A 22724-nucleotide genomic window follows, 5' to 3' on the forward strand; every position below is an offset into this window, starting at 1 on the left:
CTGCCTCCGCCGCCGCGCCTCCCGCTTGAACGAGGGGAGGAGGCTCGGGGGGCTCCCCATGGCTCTGTAAGACTCCCTGCCAGGAGGGTGCAGGGAGGTGGGACGGGGCTGTGCTGCCGTGAGAGCAGCAGAGGAAACGGCCTCAAGCTGAGACAGGGAGGTTCAGATTAAATATCAGAAAGTTTTCCCTGTTGGGGTGGTCAGACATTGAAGGGCAGCCCAGGAGGCGGTGGGGTCACCATCCCCTGGAGGTGTTTGAGATGTGGCGCTGGGCGGTGCGGTTCAGTGGTGTAGGGGTGACAGTGGCAGTACGGGGTGGACAGTTGGACTGGACGATCTAAAGGTCTCTTCCAACCTCTTTGATTCCATTATTCCATGACAGGTACCCGGGAGGAGAACGGGATGCATCCGTGGGTGGATCCTGCCAGGTTTCATTTCCATCCCATGGGGCTGCACTGAAACAGCCCCGTTCCATTTGTAAACACATCCCTGTTTCTTCAGCAGTGCGGAGATGAGCACCAGGGACAATCCAGCCCTGGGCCTCTCAAATGAACCAGATGGCAGAGGCAAGAACACTCACTCAAAATCTTGGATCTTTATTAATAACATCCATTGTAGCTTTATCTTCGGTCATACCGACGTTTTACCAGTGCAGTTTCCTTTTTGGACACAGAAATACAGGACCTCCACTTTCCAAAGGAAAAGACAGAGCCAGCAGAGAAATACTTGAAGAGATACAACTCTTTGTGAAGCAATAAGTCTTTGTTTTGCCTTAGCTTAGTTTGCTCTCTAAATCTTCCTATCAGGGTACTCTGGCAAGCCTCCACTGTGGTAAATGTTATGCAATCAAATAATCCAAATGCCACACAACATACCAGTCCATACCTTATCCAAAGTCTTCCATACTAATTATAACTAAAAAAATATCAATTCTTTATGTAGCCTCAGCTGGAGACTGTGGAACCAGCAAACATGGTAGTAGAAATTTAAATAAACATCAGGACTGGTCTTGCTAATTTAGGCAGGTGAGCCATAGTTCAGAAATCGCATGTTTTAAGTCCTATAAGAAAGTGACTTAAAAGGTTTCACTAAAAACCTCATTTATTTTTTTTTAAAAAGGACAATTAATACAATTTCATTCTCCAGGAATGTGGTAAATAAGCTGTATAGACACACACAAAAAATAGTGAGGTCAGCTTGGGAAGTTATTCTAAATCTCATCAAGAACTGCCACTAAGTCAAAACTCAGGGCAGAGTGAAGGAGAAAAGCAGCACCATCCCAGTGCCAGAGGTGGGAACAGTCAGCCACGGGAATGAAACAGCTTTGGAACTGTTACTGCTGGCAGACAAAGGAACAGCTCATCTGAAGTTCACTGTCTTGTAAAACATCATTTATCTCCCTTCACCAGTGTTTTCCTTGCAGTGCCATGTACAGACCAGGGAGCTCTAAAAATTTCCTTGGTCTACAAGGGAGAGCTTGTAGATCAGGGAGCTCTTCAGAAGAGCGAAGTAGAACTGTATCACTAATTACACTGGAGCCCACGAGAAAGAGGCCAATCAGAGCAGCCTAATAAATACTTTAGTTCGTGTTTCTTCGTATCTGTTTTCTTACCACCGCAGTCGCCACCAATGTGCTTTTTACAGATTCAGTAGTGGATAAATAAAGCCGATTTTTAGCTGTTATTATAAATTACAACCGACAAATTCAGCAGTTTGTTCTTAGGTGCTTCTAGGCCATAGAAATTCCCGCTTTACCAATAAGTGGGATTTCTTGTCCCCGTTTCAGCATCTGAGGTTATTCCTGGTGTTCGTGCTCTTGTCCTGGGATGAGCCAGCGGATGCTCTCGGTCCGAAGGGTCGCGTAGAGGACAAAGCTGGCCAGGAAGAGCACGGAGAACAGGAGCAGCCAGTCTATGCCCTTCGTCAGGACGCTGGGCAGGGGCCCTTCCCAGTCCTCCTTCGTCACAGCCACATCACTTTTAGCTTCTATCCCTAAAAAACAAATCACCTGAGCAAGGTCATAATCCTCAAATACAGAGAGGCTGGTTCTACCTGGAGCTTTGTTTCTGTTCTCAGACTAAGGCTTATGCACAGGTAGACTTAAAATTTTGGTGAGATGGCTCTTGTGTGTTAACATATATCTATCAAAGGATTTACTTACATAAAAACATTGATTCTTATGTGTATTTTCATAGCAGGACAGGGCTCGTTCTGTCCTCCCACAGCACAGCCTTGGGTAAGTTTGTGGGGGTTTTTCAGTGCACGGAAATTTAATTTAGAGTGGTTTTTCAGGAATTTTATTTTTGTGCATTTCTGGAAATGTAGACCCACACAGCAGTTCAGTGTAGATTAGAAGAGAACTAGCTGGCTGGCAAAGAGAATTAAATTTATTTCACTTTGAATTAAATCTTTGGGCAGGAAGATGTGCTCCAACCTTCTAGCATCCACTCTAGCTAAACCCCACTGTTCCCCCTGCTCTATGACAGCAGCCCAAGGAACTGATTTTCTGCTCTCAGCACACACAGAAATCCAGCTCATGGCAGCAACTGATTATATAAACCTCTGCTGGGTCCTCTCAGGGTATTCATGAAGTTCATTTTAAGGAACAAACACAGGGAGAGGAAATTTTGGAGTTAAAAGCCAGCCTGTTCTTCCCACTGACACATCAGGGCTGATTGACACACCTGTTTGGTTAAAGATGAAGTCTTTCAGGGTTTCCAGCGTTCTGTCTGTATGATTAAATCTAGCCATAGGCTTAGCACCTTGGAAAAGGAGGATATTTGGTACAGCCACAGTTCCAAATCTAGTTGATAAACTGGTGGACATAAGGCAAACACAAAGTAGGAAAGAAATTAAATCTACTGAAGGAAGAAATAAAGACAGTCATGTTACAGGAATTGTCAGTCTCACTAAATTAAATTGTCACCTTATATGGAAAAAAGAGCACTGCTATTTTTAGAACTCAAATTTAACAGAACTGAACTGCTGATGGAGCACAGGGAGTGAGAGTTACCTGCTGTGCTGGGACGCATCCAGTGCCAGGAAGCGAAGGGTTGGAAATGCTCGGGGTAAAGAGTTAAAATGAGGTGCCAGGCTGGCAGAAAAGCGGCACCACGGAGTGTAGAACAGGACCAACGTACAGTCACTGCTGTTTGGGTTTAGGAACTCCATCAGGTCCTTGGAGAAAGAACAAGAAGAACAAGCACGGACAACTACATATTTCACAGAGTTAAATTCTACGTAGGGATGCACTGCTCAGTCAGTTAGATACTGGGCAATATTACCAAGTTAACTGCACCTGTGCTTAATCTTTTTACAACAGGTAGAGGATTGCATATAACCATTTTCAAAGGTTGATTTAAAAGTTAATAATTTAAAAATATACACAGGCATAGCCATTGCAAGAAACAAGCTGGCAGTAAGTGCCATTAACGATTTCAGAGAGAAGCACCAGTGCACGGAGCAGCAAAGCTGGCAGTTCCCTGCAGGCACAGAGATGACAGGCACAGGCACATGGAGTGCGCTGTATTTCCATTTTTTTCCAACCAGAATGACCCGAAAGGCCTCCTTGCCCGGATATATCTTCTCTTCGGTAGCACAGAGGATGTTACACAATAACATTCACTAAGTGAAGCACTGAGAGCACCACGCCCACACCTTCCCCCCCTCTGGCGTTCACCCCAACCCCGGGTACCTGCGACACGTTCAGGATCTGCAGCGTGAAGCGCTCGATGCCCGTGGTGTTCCTCTCCTCGCAGTTCACCTTGGGGGCCTTGGCGCTGTCGGTGCCGTTCGGCTCCTCGGGCAGGACGGGCTCCAGCACGGGCTGCTCGCGGGGCGGGCCCGGGGGGGCTGCGGGGCCGCTCCCGGTGGGGCCGCACGTCCCGGCCCCGGCCGTCCCTTCGCAGGGGCCGCCGCTCGGCTCGGCCGGCACTGCCGAGAGCAGCACGGGCGGCTCGGCCGGGGCGCCGCTGCCCAGCATCGCGTCCGCCATCTCGGCCGTGCGGTACCGAACGGGCTCGGGGCCGCCCGCGCCGCGCTCCGCCCCCCCTGCGGGACCCAGGCGGGGAGGAAAGGACGTGTCAGTGCCCGCACCTCCCGCGCCGGCACCGCGCACCCGGAGCCCCCCGGTCTCACCTGCGGGAAAGACCCTACCGAACCAGGACAGCGCCAGCAGCGCCAGCCGCCACATCCTCGGCCCCGGCCGCCGCGGCCGCGTCTCCCCGGACAACGATCGCTTCCGCCGGATCCCCGGGACACTTCCAGTTCCGCCGGGGCTCGCATTTCCGTGGGAAGGGCGCTCGGGACAGCGCCGGGACAGGGCCGGGGCAGGGTCGGGCAGAGCCCTGCGCGGGCCGGGCCCTGCGGGAGCGCGGTGGGGGCTCGGCCCGGCCCTGCCCGCGGTAGACACGAATCGTTGTGGATTTAACCGAGTTTTCTCGCGGTTCCGCTGAACCCTGAGTTGGGATTGTTCAGCCTGGAAAAGGGAAGCGTTCGGGGTGACCTCACTGCGGCCTGCCAGTACCTGAAGGGAGATTAGAGGAAAGATGGGGCAAGAGCATTTACAAGAGCGTGTAGTGACAGGACGAGGGGGAATGGGTTCAGATTGAAAGACTAGGTTTCGACTGGATATTAGGAAAAAATTCTTTGCTAAAAATCTTTTAGGGAAAAATCCTTCCCTGTGGGGGGGGGAGGCCCTGGCACAGGTTGCCCAGAGAAGGTGAGGCTGCCCCCTCCCTGGAAGAGTCCAAGGCCAGGTTGGAGCAACCTGGGCTAGTGGAAGGTGTCCCTGCCCATGGCAGGGGGGGCAGAACAAGATGATCTTTAAAGTGCTTTCCAACCCAAACCATCCTGTGATTCTGTGACACCCCCCCCCTTGCAGGGCTGAGCCCACACCGTGTACCCGGAGCTGCCGCCCAGCCCAGGTCTCAGGCTGCTGCTGGAGATGTTTCCCTGTTGATTTAAAGGAGTTCAGGTCATTAACCCACATCCTGGAAAAAGGCAGGGAAAGCAAAGCACATGTGTAAAATAAAGATGGGTGTAATCTTCATTACAAAACCAGGATTCTTTTGGTTGGTTTTTACTTAGGGACTCTTCTCCAGCTCTAACTCTGTCCTTCCTTACAACGCACATTTTCTTGCTTGAAATTTGTTCTTTAAAGTCCTATTTGCATAATCACCGATATTGAGGACATGTTAGCCTAAAAATAGAAAACATGAGGTTTGCACATAAAAAGAAAATATTTAATTAGACCAGCTGATACAGAGCAAGCTTGAAAGCAAAAACACAAAAGGAATCCAAGGTGGTGTGGACTAGTGAGGAAAAAGCTGCCCCTTTCCCCATTGTCCTTATGCTTGAGTATGGGCAAAGCAGCATTTTTAACTTGGAAATGATATTTTACTGTGAATTTAATCCTAACATAATACCCTTCCTGCCATACATAAATCAAAATGGTATTTTTTTTATGGTGACTCTAATCTATCAATGGAACACAACTGAACTCCTCAGAATCATAGTCAGGCTTTGCCACACCTGACTCCCAACATAGTCTGCCAGTGCTTAGGCATTACAGAGAAGGCACATTTAATGTGCCTGGTAGTTTTGCTTCAAAATTATTTTCAGTGGCTTGCATTTTTCTGATTTTTAATGCCAAATGTCTGTTTTCTGGAAAAAGTCTGTTAAAAAATACGCTGTTTTGCATCTATTCAAAAATCTTGGCCACATTAGAAAAGCTGCTTGCTAGGGAAGGAGCTGAAATTTAGCAAACAGGAAGATTTGCAAAACATGAGTCTTTCTGCACCCATGAAAAGTTGGTGGGTATTAGTGCAGCTGAGACTTGTGCAGCTGGACTGCTCAGTAACACCAGGTACCGAACATAAAATGCCAGTCCAGCCCCAGAACAAGCCCTGGTGTCTCACCATACAGAAATCTGAAATTATTAAGAGACAGAACCATCTCAAAGACTCTCTGAAGATGTCCAGCTTGTGTAGCTGATACCCCACCACTGCCAGTCTGTCAGCATGAATAAATCATAAACTGTCATCAGAAACCACACCAGGTGTGCACTGAGGGAACAGCCTGCCCTGCAGCCTCCATCCTTCCCTCCGTGGCAGGGAACACAGCAGCCAGGGAAGCAGTCGAGCTGAAAGCCTGTATTCTTCTATGATATCATTTGTGTGATTTAATAGCTAATACTTAGAACCAAGAAAATAATCCATTTTGCTCAAGAATCACATCCAGGAACTGATTTTTAGAGCAGGATGTAGCAGACTGAAGCTGAACTCTGTTCTGAACACATCCAGTCACTTTGAAAGCCAAATATTTAGCATTACCAGAATCAACAACAAAAAAAAGCCAAACAAACAAGCAAAACCCCAAACAAAACAAAAAAACCCACACAAACAAACAAGGCATCAGATGTTCTTTTCAGGTAAAAGAAAAAAGTCTGCAAAATAACTGCAACTGCCATTTGGAAAGTCCCAACCCCAGATGTATTCAAGGCCTTCTGAAGTTCATGGAAGAAAAAAAGGGTGCTGGAAAACAAGGGGAGGATGCAGACCTGGGAGTCTGGATTCTGGTAGGCAGCACTGTCTGTCTGCCCCAAAGTTATTGAGACACTTCAGTGAAGAGGAAAAAAAATAAGATTAAAAAAATTAAAAAGAGGCATTGAGTGGTATGCAGAGCACATCTTACCAACAGAGATAAACTGGAATATTGTTCCCATCCAGGGATAAGGACATTTTATTCATCACAGAATAATGACTAATGACCACCATTCCATGAAAAGTTTCATTTCTGAGTACTTGCAAACTGATTTCCATGTACAATAAAGGAAAAAAAAAAGTTAGCAGCTTCCTATTTACCCATATATGGCTATAACTCCTTTCCTCCCCTCTTCCATTTGAGAGAAAGGACAAGAACAATTAAGTTACTGTTGCAGTGTTTTCAGTTCATTAAAAAATGAGCAACATTTCCTGACATCTTGCCATCCATAGAGGCTTTTTGCCTTCATGTAAATATATGTAACTTGCCTGTAACAAGCAGGTAACAGTCAACAGGGATCTTCAGCCAGAATTTATAAGATATTAAAAAAAAAAAAAAAACAGGGAAAAAATGGTTAGGTTTTAAAGTATTAACTTTATTAATAAATATACATCCATATGATGATGTAAATACAGATCATGAACACTACTCCATTCCCATACACATAATTGCACACGAGTAGCTCAAGTTCATGGACATAAAAACATACACAGTATCTAATCAGGCTTTTTACAGCAGAGGACAGGGTGCTGATAATACTAGTTATTTAACAGATTATTGTTTCCCCCAAAGTAAACCTGTGGAAAAGGAAATGATGAAAGATTAAAGTATCAGAAAGTGGTTCAAATTTTAGAATACAGATTTTTCTATTTGGGAAAAAAAAAAAATCACAAGGAGAAAGGTCTAATCTCTACTAAAGTCATAAATATATTTAAGCAGTGTTAAAATATATGCATTAAAATAGAGAAGAATAAACTTCTTTTGTGGTCAGAAATGAAGTTTGCAGTTCCAAGTATTTATGATTGTTATCAGCTGTTTCAACTGTCAACTCTAAGGATAGTGTGAAACATTATTATACATATAACAAAGAACAGCAGAGTCACAGCTAATGAAACCATCACACAAATGACTTCACATTGCTCTGCCTTTTAAAGCTCTTCAAAAATGGGGGAGGGAGTTAATTCTCATCTGAATTACTCTGTGTTTTGTAGTTCCAGGTAATTCTTTTCACAGACACATCACTCTTCACTGACAATGCTTGGTCTTGTCCTGACTGAACTCTAAGATCCTTCAGACAAAATGAAAATATATTCATTCAGAAGAGAGATCTTTAATGGCTCTAGTTATTTCCATTAGTTCAAACTAAATCCAAGATATAAAGAACATTGCTTTAATGACAAAGCTAAGTGCTGATTTCAAAAATACTATCTTTGATATCAAAGTCAGCTGCTTCTGATGGTATCTGACTTTTTTCTGCCAAAATATGGTGCTAGCATCTTGAATCTGTCCAGTGCAAGACTTTATAGTAGCAAAATTATTTGGTTTTAAAGTTTAAGTAAATTTAATCAGAAAATGAATAGTAGTTACTATATGTATATTAAACAGTGAACTTGTATAGCATCATTAAGGAATAATAGCAAGCTAATACACTTCATTTATGTATAAATAAGACGTTAGAAACTTGATCATTAAAAGAAATTATTAAAACCCAAACTTGACATGTGGGTCTTCTGAACAGTGTTAACACACAACAGTGATCCTAGCTTATGAATAGCTGAATTATGATATATAATATAAAATAAGCAATTTACCTTACAAGTAATGTTTTCATACTATGGGGGGAAAAGGCCAGTTTTCCCATTGGTACTAATAAAGTTTAGGCATTAACATGCTGTTTCAGTGTTTCTCATGGAAAGAAAAGTGTTGAAAAAAGCACAATGTATTCTGCAGGGTACACATAGGAAGAGCAGGAGTATTTGAAAATTCCATTTCTAGTCACTTTGAATCTCTTATCCTCTTTTTCCTTCCCCTCACTGCAGGGCACCAGTAAACTCCAGTCAGATATAAAATAGAGCAGATTAGGAAGTGCCCAGCAGTGCACTTCTGGTCTCCTTCCTAAATCTGGAGTGCCAAGCAGCCCATTACAGACTCTGAACACTTTTCTACTTGATGCTCATCATTTCACAACTGACAACATTAATTAGTTTTTACTGGGATTATATTCCATCTGATATAATTAATAAACACTGTAATGAACAGAAATTGCTTAGGTGATTTCATTATTTCATCAGCATACTTGAATACAAATTATACTAGCAGAACAGCAATACATCTGCATTATCTCCTGACACACAGCACAGCACCATTGAGTGGATGCACAAGTGAGGAACGGAGCAGGAGCCAACAGGATAAACAGGAGGAGGTAAGGAGTGGAGTTTCTCCAAGGGACAGTGGTGACATGCAACACGTTCCTTGCCAGCGAGGTGTGACACTCCTGCAGTGATACATTCAGCTGAAGAGGACTGCTTGCCCAGCTGAGTTCAGGAAAGAACTTAAAGCAGTCTTTAGTTGAAAAATCATCTGATTAAAAACAGCCACCACAACACAGATCCTGAGGGTGAATGAGCTCACGTTAGCATTTGCACGTGTCAGAAGTTACCTCGTTCTGAGAGAGGCTGCTAAAGGTCAGACTGGAGAGTTTGCTGAGGAACAGAAGGTACAACTGGATTTCAGAGCTTCAGCATGAAGAAACTATTCCTTAGTAGCAGTTTAGCTGCCATTAGTTCATCTATGGACTAAGGAGCCATCCAGTATAAGTTGAGGTTCATTGTCTTAGTTGCCAGTGCATACACAGTTCCCCCAAAACCATTCAACACACCTATTGTAAAGTACAGCAAAAGTCCAGCTCAATATGTGTTAGGCATCACTGGAACACCTGAAGGCTTGCTGCTTTTTTCCTGATAAAAAAGGTATGAAACATGACATCTGTTTCTTAAATTGTCAACACTGAAATCAAGAGGTCTCATCAAAATGACAGCAGGCCAGAATAACATTTATGTTAACAAAACTTATCAGCATCGTTATCCATTTAGCACAAGCTCAATTAACCCAAATTTTTATGCTCCCCCAAATCTGCAAACTCCCCCCTCCCCAGATATTTCAAGCTACAAATTTATCACAAAGTCATTTTATATGTGAAATGACTTAAATGTAAACTTTCTTCCAGATTAAAAAAAAAAGCTTTAATTTCAGTAAAATAAATTTAGGACCAAGAATATGCAACATTGAGGACTGACTTTTTTGAAGTCTAGATGAAAGTATTTTACCCATTCACACACTCTCTCACGCTTAAAAAAAAATTAAACACACCCAGTTGAAAAATGGAGCAGTTCTTTTGGGAGGAAGGAAGGTTTTAGTTTGAGTCAAGAAAGGTATTTATAGTTAACCAACAACATTTTTTTTCCAGCTTTCATGCATAGATGAATTACTCTGTATCTGGGGTGTAGCAGTGCAGTAAACTGCATCCTGTTTGCATCAGCTATACAGTTTGCCTTTATAAATCATGAAAATGCTGTCCTTTGGTAGATATATAAGCTTACATAACTTAAATATACTATAAGTGTCAAACAACGAAATAGTTTTATTTCCAGGAATATCTGGCAAAATTGAGTCTAAAAATTTGGCAACAGTGTCTATTTAAAAAGTTTAATTTGTAAACATTATAGGTTAATACTTTAAAAGCTATTAAATTGTCGCCATCTAAGCACAGGTTTTAAAGGCCAAAGCCAGCGTAAATAGCTATTTACAGATTTAAGAACTTACTGCTTAATATTAACCAAGTGCCTAACCAGAATGAACAGTACTTAATTTCTTATAAAATATTTCAAATCTCAAAGAATTATTTGTGGTTTGGTATATGTACTATTAGGCATTTCACAATTACACAGCAGTGACAGTGTAACTAAAAGAACAGCTCTCACCCAAAGGCAAATTAACTTGTCTTAGTAAGGCTGTGAAGCTGTAACACACTGTACAAATGCTCAGGTCTCTCTAGTATCTTCAAAAATATTTTTGGAGCATTAGTTGTAATTCACTTAATGCTACAACTCCGGAAACAAAAGCCACCTGAAATCACCTTAAAAAGAAAAGGCTGGGGTTTTTTCATTTAGTTTTTAAGTATCTATTTGAGGTCCCTAGAGGCTCCTGCAGAAGTGGAAAACGTAGCTCTCTGCTTTCTTTATCAATTTTTCTTATCAAGTAGGAACTTAACTGCCTAAGTTGCTTATTTTGGGACAGGCCACATCATGATCCATCAGCCAGCTAATTCTGTCCTCCTTATTTCAAATACTTAATGCATTACCACATCTAGATTTGTGAGAAATTGGATGTAAAATTAGGGACATGGACATTACCTAAGTATTGACACCAAGGCGTAATTCATCACTTCAGACTTTCTTATCAATTATGATTTAAGCCCAACAAAAGCCCCTTTAAACCAAAGCCTTCTTAACATGACTGTAAATGTTATGAACTGTACCCACAGGCTATGGCATTATCTGAATAGAAATAAAATCTAGAAACCCAGACTTAGACAAACATTACAACAAAACGTGAGAACCATGCCCAAAATCAGCATAAAGCAGATTAGTAAGAAGTTACTAATTCCCTCCTTTCATTCATTAGGCTGTTTGATTTTGCTACTAGTTTCACCAGCAGCGTGTACTCCTCTGTTATGCACCATAGGGTAAGGAAAAGCTGCACTGCCACAAGTATAATTTAGATTTGCAAGCCGTGATAGAGCTTTAATGCTACCTGGAGGTCTGCCTGGGCTGACTTTGTATCCTGCTGCTTTAGTTGTACCCAAGGGTCTGCCTGGACTTGTCTTAAATCCAGCTGCTTTGGTGGTCCCCAGGGGTCGGCCTGTGCTGGTCCGGTACCCTGCTGATTTGGTGGTCCCTGAGGGCCTCCCACGTTTCCCGGAGCGGTTGAGGTTTTTCTTTTTCTTCAGTTCATCTTTTGTCTCTAAACTCCTGCCACTCGTGGTCTGCAAGTGCGCCTCGCTCAGGGCGTCCTGTCTCTGGCAGGCGATGGGTTTGTGGGCGACCGCGTGGCCGTACTTGCTCTGCTGGGTGGCGTAAAGGTCGAACTGATCCGCGGCTCTCACATTGTCCTCGGTAAGGCAAGAGCTCTTGCCGGTCCCACAGAAAGCTGGATTACTGCTGGCAACAGGGTGCATCATTTTCTACCAAAAAATAAGAGAGAAAAACATGTATCAATATATAATAATATTTTTTTATTATCATAATAATCAGCGTTCCACGAGGGAGAATCTTTCAGAAGCTACCCCTGTTTCTCAAAATTAGTCCAAACTATTTTGTCTATTTTTAGTATTGATGCCAGTAAATAACTTTTTAAAATGAGTTTTAGTAAGCTTTCACTTGAGGTTTTGCACAGTAACCTTTAAATGTGGTTAAAAAGGACAGTTTAAACCACGTATTATTCAGGTAGGTATAATTAGAGAAGAAGTAAGTGGAAAAAAAAACAAGAGCATTTTAGCACCAAGATATACAATATTTGCTCACCCACTGTGATTTCAAAACCTTTCCAACCAAATCTCATCTAAATTTTACTTGTTCTAGTTCTAAGATTAACCTGTGACTCAGCCAAGGAGAGATAAAGTATCACACTCTTGTTTTACTAAATATAGAGTCCTAAAGATTTTTATGTTTGTTTAACTGAAGTAAAATAATAAAGTGCTAATCAGTTCTGTAATCTCATGTCACAATCAGTGTCAGAGAAAGAAACAGGTAAGGCATTCAGCAAGGCAATGGTGCCATAATTGGGAAAGCAGAGGGATGAAATGAATCTGTACCGAAGCAGAAGGTGCTGGATTGCAAAAATGCCACTGCTGTCCTAGTGAGGAGAGCACACACAAATTGCTGGTAATGCCAACACTGAGGTAACAACTCCGGGAAATAAAATTTTATTTTCACCTATTCAACTACATTGGTTCTACAATTTAAATAGCTGCAAATACTCAGTTTAAGATAGCAATATTTACCCATGCTGAAGACAAGATTAAGCCAATAAATATCTGGCCCATCACAGTATTTCTGTGCCCTACAGCCACACTTAGGACACCAAATACTTCTTCCCATGGTAAATTCCTCTAGTAGACAAAGTCTGGAAGATTTATTACATTTTCTCTGCAACAGCTCTGGAATAGCACCTACAACAACACCATTTACACTCTACCATTGATTACTGAATTTATTTGGCAGTTATGAATGTCTCCTCCCAGCCAGAGAGAAAGCACACAGCAGAGACAGTCTATTTACCCTGGAGTAAATCCCCGTGCTCTTTTCTCCTGATTGCAAAGGATACATTCCCTGTTGGATCACTCAATCTACCCTGGCTTGTCAAATGCACATTACAGTGTGCATTACTCTTGTGCAAATATATGAATGTATGTCAAATAGTGAAATTATGATAATAATATAGTTTAAATATTAGATGTTCTAGCAGAGATAATCCAAGAGCTACAACGCTGGTGTGTTGCACAGGGTACAGTAGAGCAAAGTGAAACCACTGTTACTGCAGGTGTTAACTAGCAAACAAACAACTAAGAATAATTTGCAAGCCTGTGCTTAGCAAAGGACAAAGGAAATAAGCTCAGGTCAAGAGACCAGACAGATTTTTCCATGCAGCAATAAAAAGGAAGCTTAAGGTTTTCCACAATTAGCAGTCCAAAAAATGTTACGTTTCCTTAACCCCACTAGAAGAGGGCCTGCAACATCACAAAAAATACCGGAGATTTTTCATGATATGTAATTGCAAACATGAGGGTTCTAATAAGGTCCTTTGCTGTGGAGACAGTGAAGCCCAACAGCCCTGAAAGGCTGTTCAGCTGTTTGTTGGTACTCCAGAGACACTTGGAGTGGTGGAGCAGCATTCTTGTCTCAGGACTCATTTTAAACACAGGAATACTGGCTTTGGCCCCAAAATGCTGCTCCAAGCTCGACTGCCACAAAGAAGCATCAGTTCAGCTGCCCAGTATCCAAGGAACACACCAGAGCTGGGAGAAGGCACTGAACAGAGCAGGGGCCCCTGGTATTTCTCATGAGACCAACCACTGCTCAGACTCGTTCCTGTCTATGTTACATTCTTATTCTCTGCTTTTTCTCCTCGTTCCACTCAGGGGTGGGGGGTGAGTTTTCCGACAGATAGCATCAATCTTTCCAGGGGAGAACCATCACAGGTACTCCAAGACAGGGAATACATTCTGCTCCAACTGCCAAACGCTGGAGCTCCATCACCACAAGCATGTGTTTTGTGTCTGCTGTAATACCACTGAGAGCTCTCAAGGAACTCTAACTTCACACACAAGACCTGGCTGACGCTGGTTTACCTTCCATCTGGCAACAACCAGTATTACTGGAATGGATGAACGAAGATAGATGTACAAATCAGTAACTGTTTAAAACTTCTTACAAGAGGAAGCTTAAACAAACCCAAATCTCGACGGAAAGCTGCCAATGGGATTTTTTTTTAATACTTTCCCCCCTCCCGACACCATTTTTCATCAAACCATGAAAATTTCAAGTAGTAGCCAAGGTTTCTATTCTGTGGTTTTTGATTTAAGACTTTTTTTTTTTGGAAAAGTTTTGAAAAGGAAATCTGTAATCGAGCTTAATTACCCTAACATGGCCATCTCCAGCACAGCTTTACTTCATTCACATTACAGCAGGGAATAAAAGAATGCAGTGAGTCTATCTGTAGAGTGGAAGCAGGTTTCTTGGCAGGGAGATATATAGTATAAAGGAGAATTGGTATAAAATGCAAAGCTATGCCAATTTAAAAATCACACTCTAGCTAAATTGTATAGCCAAACACACACAACTTTGTGTGCAAGCATTCTTGAATAAAACCCACCAGAAAAGTTTCCAACAAAATAGAACTTGCTTGTTTTAAAACCTGTAAATAGACACATAAAAATATTTGCAACAGTTTACTTAAATCAGTTTTTAAACTGATTCAACTGACTCTCTGAATAAACAAATAGTTAAGATGAGGCACTGCAGGAAAGAAATTTAGTCGTATTTCGAAATGAATCTTACTGGAAAGTGTCTGCAGAGGATTTTCTGTATGGATCTTTTTCTGTCTGGTAATTTATATCTACAGAAATGCTAGGAAAGGGAGGAGACACTGGATAAGCTGGCTTTGGGAAAAGAGAGGCAGCACTAGAGCTTCCCATGCAACAAAGCACAGAAGCTAGAACAGAAAGGGGACCATCCAGGTGGGACTCAAAGCTTTGCTGCAGGGGGATGTCTGGACATGGCAGTGACCCCTCCCTGTACCCTAAATGCAGGTTAATATACCATACAGCTCTAGCTTACAGCTGCTAAGCTCCCAGGACTGATATGGCCCATTGCTCTCTAGGCTTGAAACCCTGCAGAAAATCCCCATTCATGGCTTGTTCACTACACAAAATTTTAAGATCAAAGCTACTCAAATGACATTACATAAAATTACATTACACAAAATTACATTACACAACCCTCTCAGGTTGCAACGTGATGCTGTCTTTGGCTTTCAAACATCATGCCCTTTGTCTTCTTCGTGGGCAGAATTCAGCTGCCAGCACAGACAAGGTGAAACCTCTGATGAGCAGAGAAGCTCTCAAGCCCCCCAGAACAGGCACTTGCTGAGTAGCTGTTTTATACTGAGCACTGGACCTGTGACCCATCATTTGGACTGAGCAGAATAATCAGTTCCAACATAAGCAGCACAACTGCTCTGCTCTCACCCAGCCCAGCCTGTGCTCTGTGGCCTGGTGAGCTCCAGAGCAGGCCTGACTCAGCAAGTGCTTCTGACCTCTGATAAAACACATGAGAATCAGAGCAAAATGGAACAAAACTGGAAGTACATCTACATTACAGCTTTCCAAATGATGAATACCAGGAAAGGTAAACTCCTCTTGCCAACAGGACAATTTTGCTTTTAATGCATTTAACTCGTTTTTCAGAGGTTTTCAGCGCTGAGCTTGCAATAGTTTCAGCAGGGTTGGAGGAGCTGCAGGAGGCTGTAGCAGTACATTTTCATCACCATCCAACACACACAAAGTATGTGACAGCTACAGAACGACACGAGCAGCTACAAGTCTCACTTGTGCACAGTTCTCTGAAGGCCTGGAGCGAGCACAGGCCGGGCTCTGTTCGGGATCTCCCATAAAGGGCTCTCTGTGCCCCATTCCTCGGCACAGGGGCTGCAGGCCCTGGGGAACTGCAAAGGGCTCCACTGCTTTGCAGGGGGGGTTGAGCAGCAGCAGTAGCAAGAATATTACCCCTTTCAAGACTGCAACAGAGATATGGCATCAGTTCTGTTCTTCCCTTGAAGAACAGTATGTGTGAGAAATCCTTTCGTCACTCACTGAAAAGAATGAATGAATTTATCAATTTAAATGTTTTTTTCAAGTGTCCCCTTTATTGTCAGCTCCTTTTCTACACTTTACCTAAAGTAGGGCCTTACCCAGTTTTTAAAACCCTCTAACTGCTTGCTTTCACGAAGTTGCACCTTACTTTGAGCATTCCTCTAAATATAAATATTTTTAAAATACTAAGTATGACATTTTATCAGTGGCACAACATACACTAACACCTGAACCTACAACTGAAATCTAATCTACTTGTGAAGCATGATAACCAGTTTCTCCACACTGTGCTTATGAAGCCCTTTCCGAAGTCAGTATGATTTTTCTCACCATCTGACACTAGGTAAAATATATTAAAAACTGCCAAAATATAAGAAATAATCTCTTTACAGAGCAGTGACTTGCTAGAGCTACTATGTGACAACATGCGACTGCAGATTGAAGAGTCAATACAGTTCTGGAAACAGTTTCTATCTCAATTACTCTAAGTGCAAAAACACTAAGAAATTAAGAGTTCCCCAAGCAATACAAGAACTTACAAGTATGGTCCTTCCCCCTATGATCCAGGGTAATTTTCTTATGTTAAAGGAAGAGTTATTTGGAGCTGAAACACCCACCCCCTTCAAATTCCTCTTTCCCAGGCGTGCCAGGCAGAGGGGGAGACTTCCCCCTCACCAAGGTCTGTGATTCCTGCTCCTCACCAGAGCTGCAATCCTGGGTGCTCCTCTGTGCCCTCGGGAGTTCGAGGGTTTTGACTCAGACACCCTTGGAGAAACAATTCTCTCCAGAGCCTAAGCACCAGCTTTGTCATACAGACAGAGCTCAGCTGCTCTCACAAAGAGTTGGTGTTGGCAAGCACCAGCAAGGCTGAGTGTCAAATAAACTGAACTTTTAGGGTTCATTCATGATTTGATTGCAAAACCAGGCAAACAAGTAATCGTTAGGCTTTCTAACCCTAAAAAACAAACAAGTCATATCCAAGGGCAGAGTTTCACTCCATGCTAACATCAGCAAGGACATCAGCTGACTTCTTCCCACCCCAAAACTAAGATCATATATGATGATGAGGAACAGGACACTTAAAAGGGTTAAGACAGCTTCACAAAAATTAAGGAAGATGGTATCAATGATTTAATTACCTGAGCACCTCCAGTTACACTGACACAACTGAGAGTTTGGTTTCATAATCAATGGAAACCACTCTGAATCCACACTTTCTGAACGGGACAATCTTGCCCTTTCCTCTGCTCCCACATTCCCATTCCTTGTGCCAACACCAACTATTGTGCAAGAGCAGGGCAAATCAACACCAGGGATCTGATCCAGGTGAAAACTAATCCAACAAGAAGGCAAAAGCAACAGTTTGTGGGCAAGAAAGGAACAGAAATACACATTTCCATTAGCACAGAGACAGACTGAGGTCCCAAGTCAGCCTAAGCCACATTACCCAATGGTTGCCACTGACCCATTCCCTGGTCCCTGTTACTCAAAAAAAAAAAAAAAAAAAAAAACAGGCCTCAAAACCATGGTCTTAATGGACTTAAAAATCCTGGATGGCAGCACAGGGAATGAGGGCTGGGGAAAAACCCCACAGCTGGGGATGGAGCAGTGCAGCCACCAGGCCAGACAGACTGGTTGTGGAGAGTACAGTGAAACTGCACCCTGATTATTCTGTGGTTCTGTAATTACCAAACTTCAAGGCAAACCGAATACGCATATGAATGATGGAGCAGGTAGAGGTATATCTTTATGAAGAAAGGATTATTAGTATTTGTGAATTGTCCATTCACCTCAAGGAGCTATTCCCAAGTAAACTGGAGCAGTCCTTGCTATAGCCTAGAACAAGGGCTTTGAGGAGCTGGAGATGCTTATTCATCTCTGTGGGTGTTCTCGCCCACCCGCTCTCTCCCCAGGGAACAGACCTTGCTGCAGTCTAGAACAACAGCTCCGAGAGGTAAGAGCTGCTCATTCATCTCAGTGGGTGTTCTCACCCTCTCCTCTTTCCCCAGCCTGCTCCCACAAAAGGGTTCAGAAGCTTAAGAGATGGATCCAGCTTCTCCTCCCTGATGTGCTTTGTCACAGTGTTTCTCTGTGACAGGACTGGTACAAAATGCTCTGGACACTGGTGCAAACCCCCCAACAGTGCAAAGGGGCTCTGGACACCTGTCCACACACCCAAAAACACAGCCAGTGCAGCACGTTTTTGTGACACTGCAGAAAGACAAAATCCACTTGTTGAATCTGTTCAACAACAGTCAAAGGACAAACGCACGGCTCGTTTTGTTTAAGGTTACATCTAAAACCTGAAGAGTATGGATAAAGATACACAAGCACACACACACACACAAAAAAGTTGTAACAGAAATCGTGGTATCTGAAGACTGAAATAGAAAAAAGCAATAATTTAATAAATATATTAACTGAGTGCTCCTCCTACTCTTTCATTTTACAAAACTAAAACCCACATGGGTCAAAATAACTGTTACTTTCTTTAGAGAGATATCCAGAGAGAACTACGTGCAAATTAAAGGTGCAACTATTCACAAAATTAATTGCCCCAGAAAGACTATGCACAAACAAGGCTGTACTAAACTATCCGTAACTATCCACACGAATACACAGCACTGCCACGCGTTATGTGAGAACGCAAAGAGGCACAGCAGGAGCACAGCGAGGCTCTCCAGGTACCCCGACCTGCAGGTGATCCAAGGCATCCGCTACTTGGGCACGCCAGGAAATACATCCGTGGGCTGTACGAGCGCATCCAGACCCCACACGCTAGTGGGAATACGCTCTAAGTGAAAAGCCCTGCAACCTCCCCCCCCATCCCCACGCCCGGGGCTGTGGGTGCCGAGGGCAGTGAACAATCCCCGGGCGCAGCTGGAGAGCGGCAGAAGGGCCGGCCCAGGGGACAAAGGGGCGGCTCAGCTGCCCCGGCCCGGCCGCCGCGGGGGCACCGCCCGGGGGTCGCGGCCGCGCGAGGGGCACGGGCAGGGCCCGGCCCTCGGCCCGGGCACGGCCGGGCGGCGATGGCGCAGCTCCCCTCGCACAGCCCCCCGTACGGAGCTCCCCGGGCACGGCCCCGCGGGGCCGGGCACCGCACCCCGGGGCGAGGGGAGCGCGGGATCCCCCTGAGCGCCGGAGAGGGCGCGGAGCGGGGCTTTCCTCTCCTCTCCTCTCTTCTCCTCCCCGCTCCGCTCCCCTCCCCTCCCCCGCCGGCCGCGGCTCCATCTTGCCCGCCCGCCGCCTCCCCACCGCGCGGAGCGGGGTCCGGGGCGCGCGGGCCCTGCCCGCACTTACCTGCGGGGGCTCGGGGGGCGGCGGGCGGGCGGCGCGGCCGCCTCCCCACACCGCGCCGGGCGCTGCAGGGAGGGGGCGGCGGGGCGGGCGCGGCGCTGCGGCGGCGGGCGCGGGCGGCGGCGCGGGCGGGGCGCGCTCCCGGGCGGGGCCGCGCCGCGGGGGCGCGCGCGGGGCGGAGCCGGCGCGGCCCCTCCCACCGCCCGGCACTGAGGGCCGCGCGCCCGCCGCCATTTTGTGGGGCGGGCGGGAGGAGGCGAGGCCGGGCCGGTCCCGCCCGGCCGGTGCAGACATACATGTCCTGCGTGCTTTGAACACTGTAATTAATTAAACACGGGAAAAGTGGGTGCGGTATTCCCTGTGCTTCCATTGCTGTCGTTTGGATGGAGGACTGCGGTGCCTCCTGTCCCAAAAGTACGCACAAAGTCAATCAGAGTCAATCTAATCGATCAGATTCAATCTAAGCAATCAACCTAATCAATCTGAGATCATCGAGTCCAACCCACGACCCAACACAACCTTTCAACTAGACCATGGCATGGAGTGCCACGTCCGGTCCTTCCTTAGACACCTGGGATGGTAACTGCACCACCTCCACCGCACACAGAGCGCATTACGGAATAGTTCAGCTTTAGGACTATTAGATTAATGTATTAAATTAGTTCTCTTTCCCTGATGACTTTGCAGTGAGAACAGCACCATTTCCAACACATTTCACACAGGGTTGGGTCCGTGCACAGACCATCAGCCCCTGGTGTCTTACAGTGTGGGACATTAAATATTTCTCATTTTGGTTGTTAAATATTTTGCTCTGTTTCCCCCATGTTCTGAAGAGTTTGGTATTGCAATAGCACTATAAATGACGCTTCATACCTTCAAGTGGGAGCAGCAACTTCAACTGTTTCCAAAGAGATCCCATAGAAACAGGAATTTTAAGTGCCCAACACATTTCACCATGTAACATTTTGTCCCCAAGGTCAAGTTTTCGTGAAACAACGTGACAGCCAGCTTTGTGGAGGGCTGGGACCAACACATTTTTTTATCCTTATGCCTTCCTGCCCTCTGTTAGCACCCTTGGGCCATTGACATTCAGCAACAACACATCTTCAAACCACAGGGTCTAAATGAACATATCAGTCCTTAAATCACTGACATACGAGAGAGCCTGAAAGATGTTTTGTGTTATTCAGATGAGGTTTCGGAAAATAAAAGCAAAAAAAGACCAAGAAAAAAAAAGAATCTGCAGCTTTTACAAATGGCTAATTCTGTTTTTCTAACTATTTTCCTCTCCTGCTGTTGTTTGGGGAGCCAACTACTGTATTCCAACACTGTGATATTCCATTTCTACAGTACTTGGAGTTATTCAGGTCGAAAATTGCTGTGAAACATCCTGCCAAGATGATGTTTCATATTTTTGTCAGTGCTTCCTAACACATGCAGGAATCCCCACTTGCAATATAAGAAAGCAGCAGGGAAAAGCAGCATTTATTTAGCTTAATTTAGCAAATGATTCAGTTTATTTACAAAGCTCATCTTTCTGCTGTTTAAACTCCTGTTGGAAATGTTGCTGCCAAGGAAGAACAGTTCAGTTCGATACCTTTTTGGTATCCTCGCTAACTCATACAGGCAAAAAAAATGTAGGTTTTAATGAAAACCCTTAATCTTAACTTGCAGTGTAACATTTTCCTTGCTGGGCAGTTTATTTCAGAGCAGTTGCCCAGTGGTATTTATTGCTTTGAGAAACGTTTGTGATGACGAACTTCGTACTTAGAATGGCCAAAGTATAAAATAACTTAATCATATGCTCACTCCACAGTAGGTGATTAATAATTTCGTAGTCAGTTCTGAGATGTTAGTTGGTCAGCTTGACAATTTTGTATCTCTCAGTTTGACGAAAGAAAAATATTTAAATCTGTTTCAGATGAGAAGTCTCAGAGAAGCAACGTTTGGGTGGCAATCACTCAGCCTAATGGTCATTTATTTAAAAACAATTGTTTCCACTGTAGCTAAAACTATGAAAACAAATCTTCCTGCCTAGCACTGTATAAACATTGTACAAAATGTACATTTTGGGACAAATTTGAGTCCAGCTGTGCCCCTTTTATCTTCGCATTTTTAGGCTGCTCTCCGCCTCCACTCCTCCATACAGCACAGTTAGCTGGAAGCCAGGATTTATTCTGCAAACGCCCGAGCTCTAGGAACACAAACTTGTTTAAGCTGAGACCATATTTGGAAGAGATCTGGGTCAAGGAAAATAATCAAAGGAAAGTGCATTCCTGGGGCATCACGTGAGGAGGCCAGAACGCGCACAGGGCCCGGCACCCACGCTCGGGGGAGCGGAGGGGCTGCGCGGGACCCTCACGGGAACTCGCTGGTAAGGGCTGGTTTTACACCACCAAGGGCTGGTTTAAAACCAGGTTCACCCTGGGAACCGCCTCTCCAGCCAATTTAGGTTCTCGGCAAGGTGGGGTTCAACAGCCACTGACAGTGTTATGCCCACAGAAGAAAGCTAAAAACTAACTCTGGCAAGTCTCCACCCTCACAGACACAGGTACCTGTCTCCAACCCTGTCAACAGTTTTGCTGAAGTAACCACTTCTTACAACTGTACACAAGCCTGAAGGACCGAAATACCAAAGTGCTCCCTCGACTCCAGCATTCTTTTTCTTATTTTAGGAAGATCCCCAATCCAGCCTTTGGGGTTTGTTTTATATTCGGCTGTTCCAATTGCAGAATTTCAGCAAAACTTTGCTTAAAAAAATCTTTATTTTTTTCTGTCTTCCACTTGGAAGACTTGAGGCATAAAAGCCCCTACAGATGGCACTTTGAGCCTCTGAATCTTTTATTCAATTAGCAACCAAATGCACATTTAAATAGATTGCACTGCTTTAAGTGTGTAAGTAAAATCTCCGACAGCCAGCACAGGGAAAAGCTACGGAACATGCCTGGCTGGTGATCTACACTCATTACATTTTGGTTACAACTTTTATAGCATAAAACCTAACAGCAAAGTAGGCCTCGAGCTGCCTGTTTAATGAAACAAAGGGTGGCAACAACGTACCAGGTAGTTCAGGGAGTATAAAATTCTGAATTGCAATTGCAGGCACTTTTCATCTTGCTGTGGATTTTCTCCCCCCCACAAAACACTGGATTTAGTCTCTCCTGTTTTCCTAGGTAGGGAATTAACCCTTCACAGCGTGGTGGGGATTATTGCTGTGTGCATCCCTGGTGGGCCACTTGCACATGGATGAAGGAGCTGTGATCAGGGGTCTCGCTCTCCCTCCTATCACATTGCTGTGACATGCAACCAAGAGCTCATTCAGGACCCAGTACCAAACACCCGTATCACTTATCCACCCAAAATACCACTATTTACTCACACACTGAAAGAGTAAAGCAACCTTGAAAGCTGGCAGTGGATCACCTGGGGCAGGGGACAGAACAAGCTCTGCTTA

General features: G+C 44.4%; 2 protein-coding genes across 3 annotated transcripts; both read right to left on the reverse strand.

Moving 5' to 3' along the window:
• Positions 1-574: 574 nt before the first annotated feature.
• On the reverse strand, positions 575-4267 carry TXNDC15 (thioredoxin domain containing 15). Its single transcript, XM_051794175.1, has 5 exons — positions 4138-4267; positions 3695-4050; positions 3014-3177; positions 2685-2815; positions 575-1992 (listed from the first exon to the last, which is right to left on the reverse strand). The coding sequence occupies exons 1-5, from the start codon at positions 4190-4192 to the stop codon at positions 1796-1798; spliced, it is 903 nt and encodes a 300-aa protein (XP_051650135.1). The 5' UTR covers positions 4193-4267; the 3' UTR covers positions 575-1795.
• A 2850-nt stretch (positions 4268-7117) lies between these two features.
• CUNH5orf24 (chromosome unknown C5orf24 homolog) lies at positions 7118-19388 on the reverse strand. Of its 2 annotated transcripts, XM_051794187.1 has the most exons (3): positions 19274-19388; positions 11356-11785; positions 7118-9500 (listed from the first exon to the last, which is right to left on the reverse strand). In XM_051794187.1, exons 2-3 carry the CDS (start codon positions 11780-11782, stop codon positions 9460-9462), a joined length of 468 nt encoding a protein of 155 aa, XP_051650147.1. In that variant the 5' UTR covers positions 11783-11785; positions 19274-19388; the 3' UTR covers positions 7118-9459. The 2 variants fall into 2 exon arrangements, with proteins under 2 accessions (XP_051650147.1, XP_051650146.1); XM_051794186.1 differs by having other exon boundaries at positions 7118-11785.
• Positions 19389-22724: the final 3336 nt, after the last annotated feature.

This window comes from Manacus candei, unplaced genomic scaffold (genome assembly GCF_025592945.1).
Source record: "Manacus candei isolate 608988 ecotype Guabito, Panama unplaced genomic scaffold, ASM2559294v1 h1tg000037l, whole genome shotgun sequence".
Classification (NCBI taxonomy): Eukaryota; Metazoa; Chordata; class Aves; order Passeriformes; family Pipridae; genus Manacus; species Manacus candei.

Bases quoted from the DNA above. Each gene is read 5' to 3' on its own strand.
- TXNDC15 (XM_051794175.1), bottom strand. From the start codon at position 4,192: ATGTGGCGGCTGGCGCTGCTGGCGCTGTCCTGGTTCGGTAGGGTCTTT. The intron at 3,178-3,694 runs GTACCCGGGGTT...TCTTTCTCCAAG, and splicing joins AGATCCTGAACGTGTCGCAG to GACCTGATGGAGTTCCTAAA. The intron at 2,816-3,013 runs GTAACTCTCACT...TATGTCCACCAG, and splicing joins GATGCGTCCCAGCACAGCAG to TTTATCAACTAGATTTGGAA.
- CUNH5orf24 (XM_051794186.1), bottom strand. From the start codon at position 11,782: ATGATGCACCCTGTTGCCAGCAGTAATCCAGCTTTCTGTGGGACCGGC.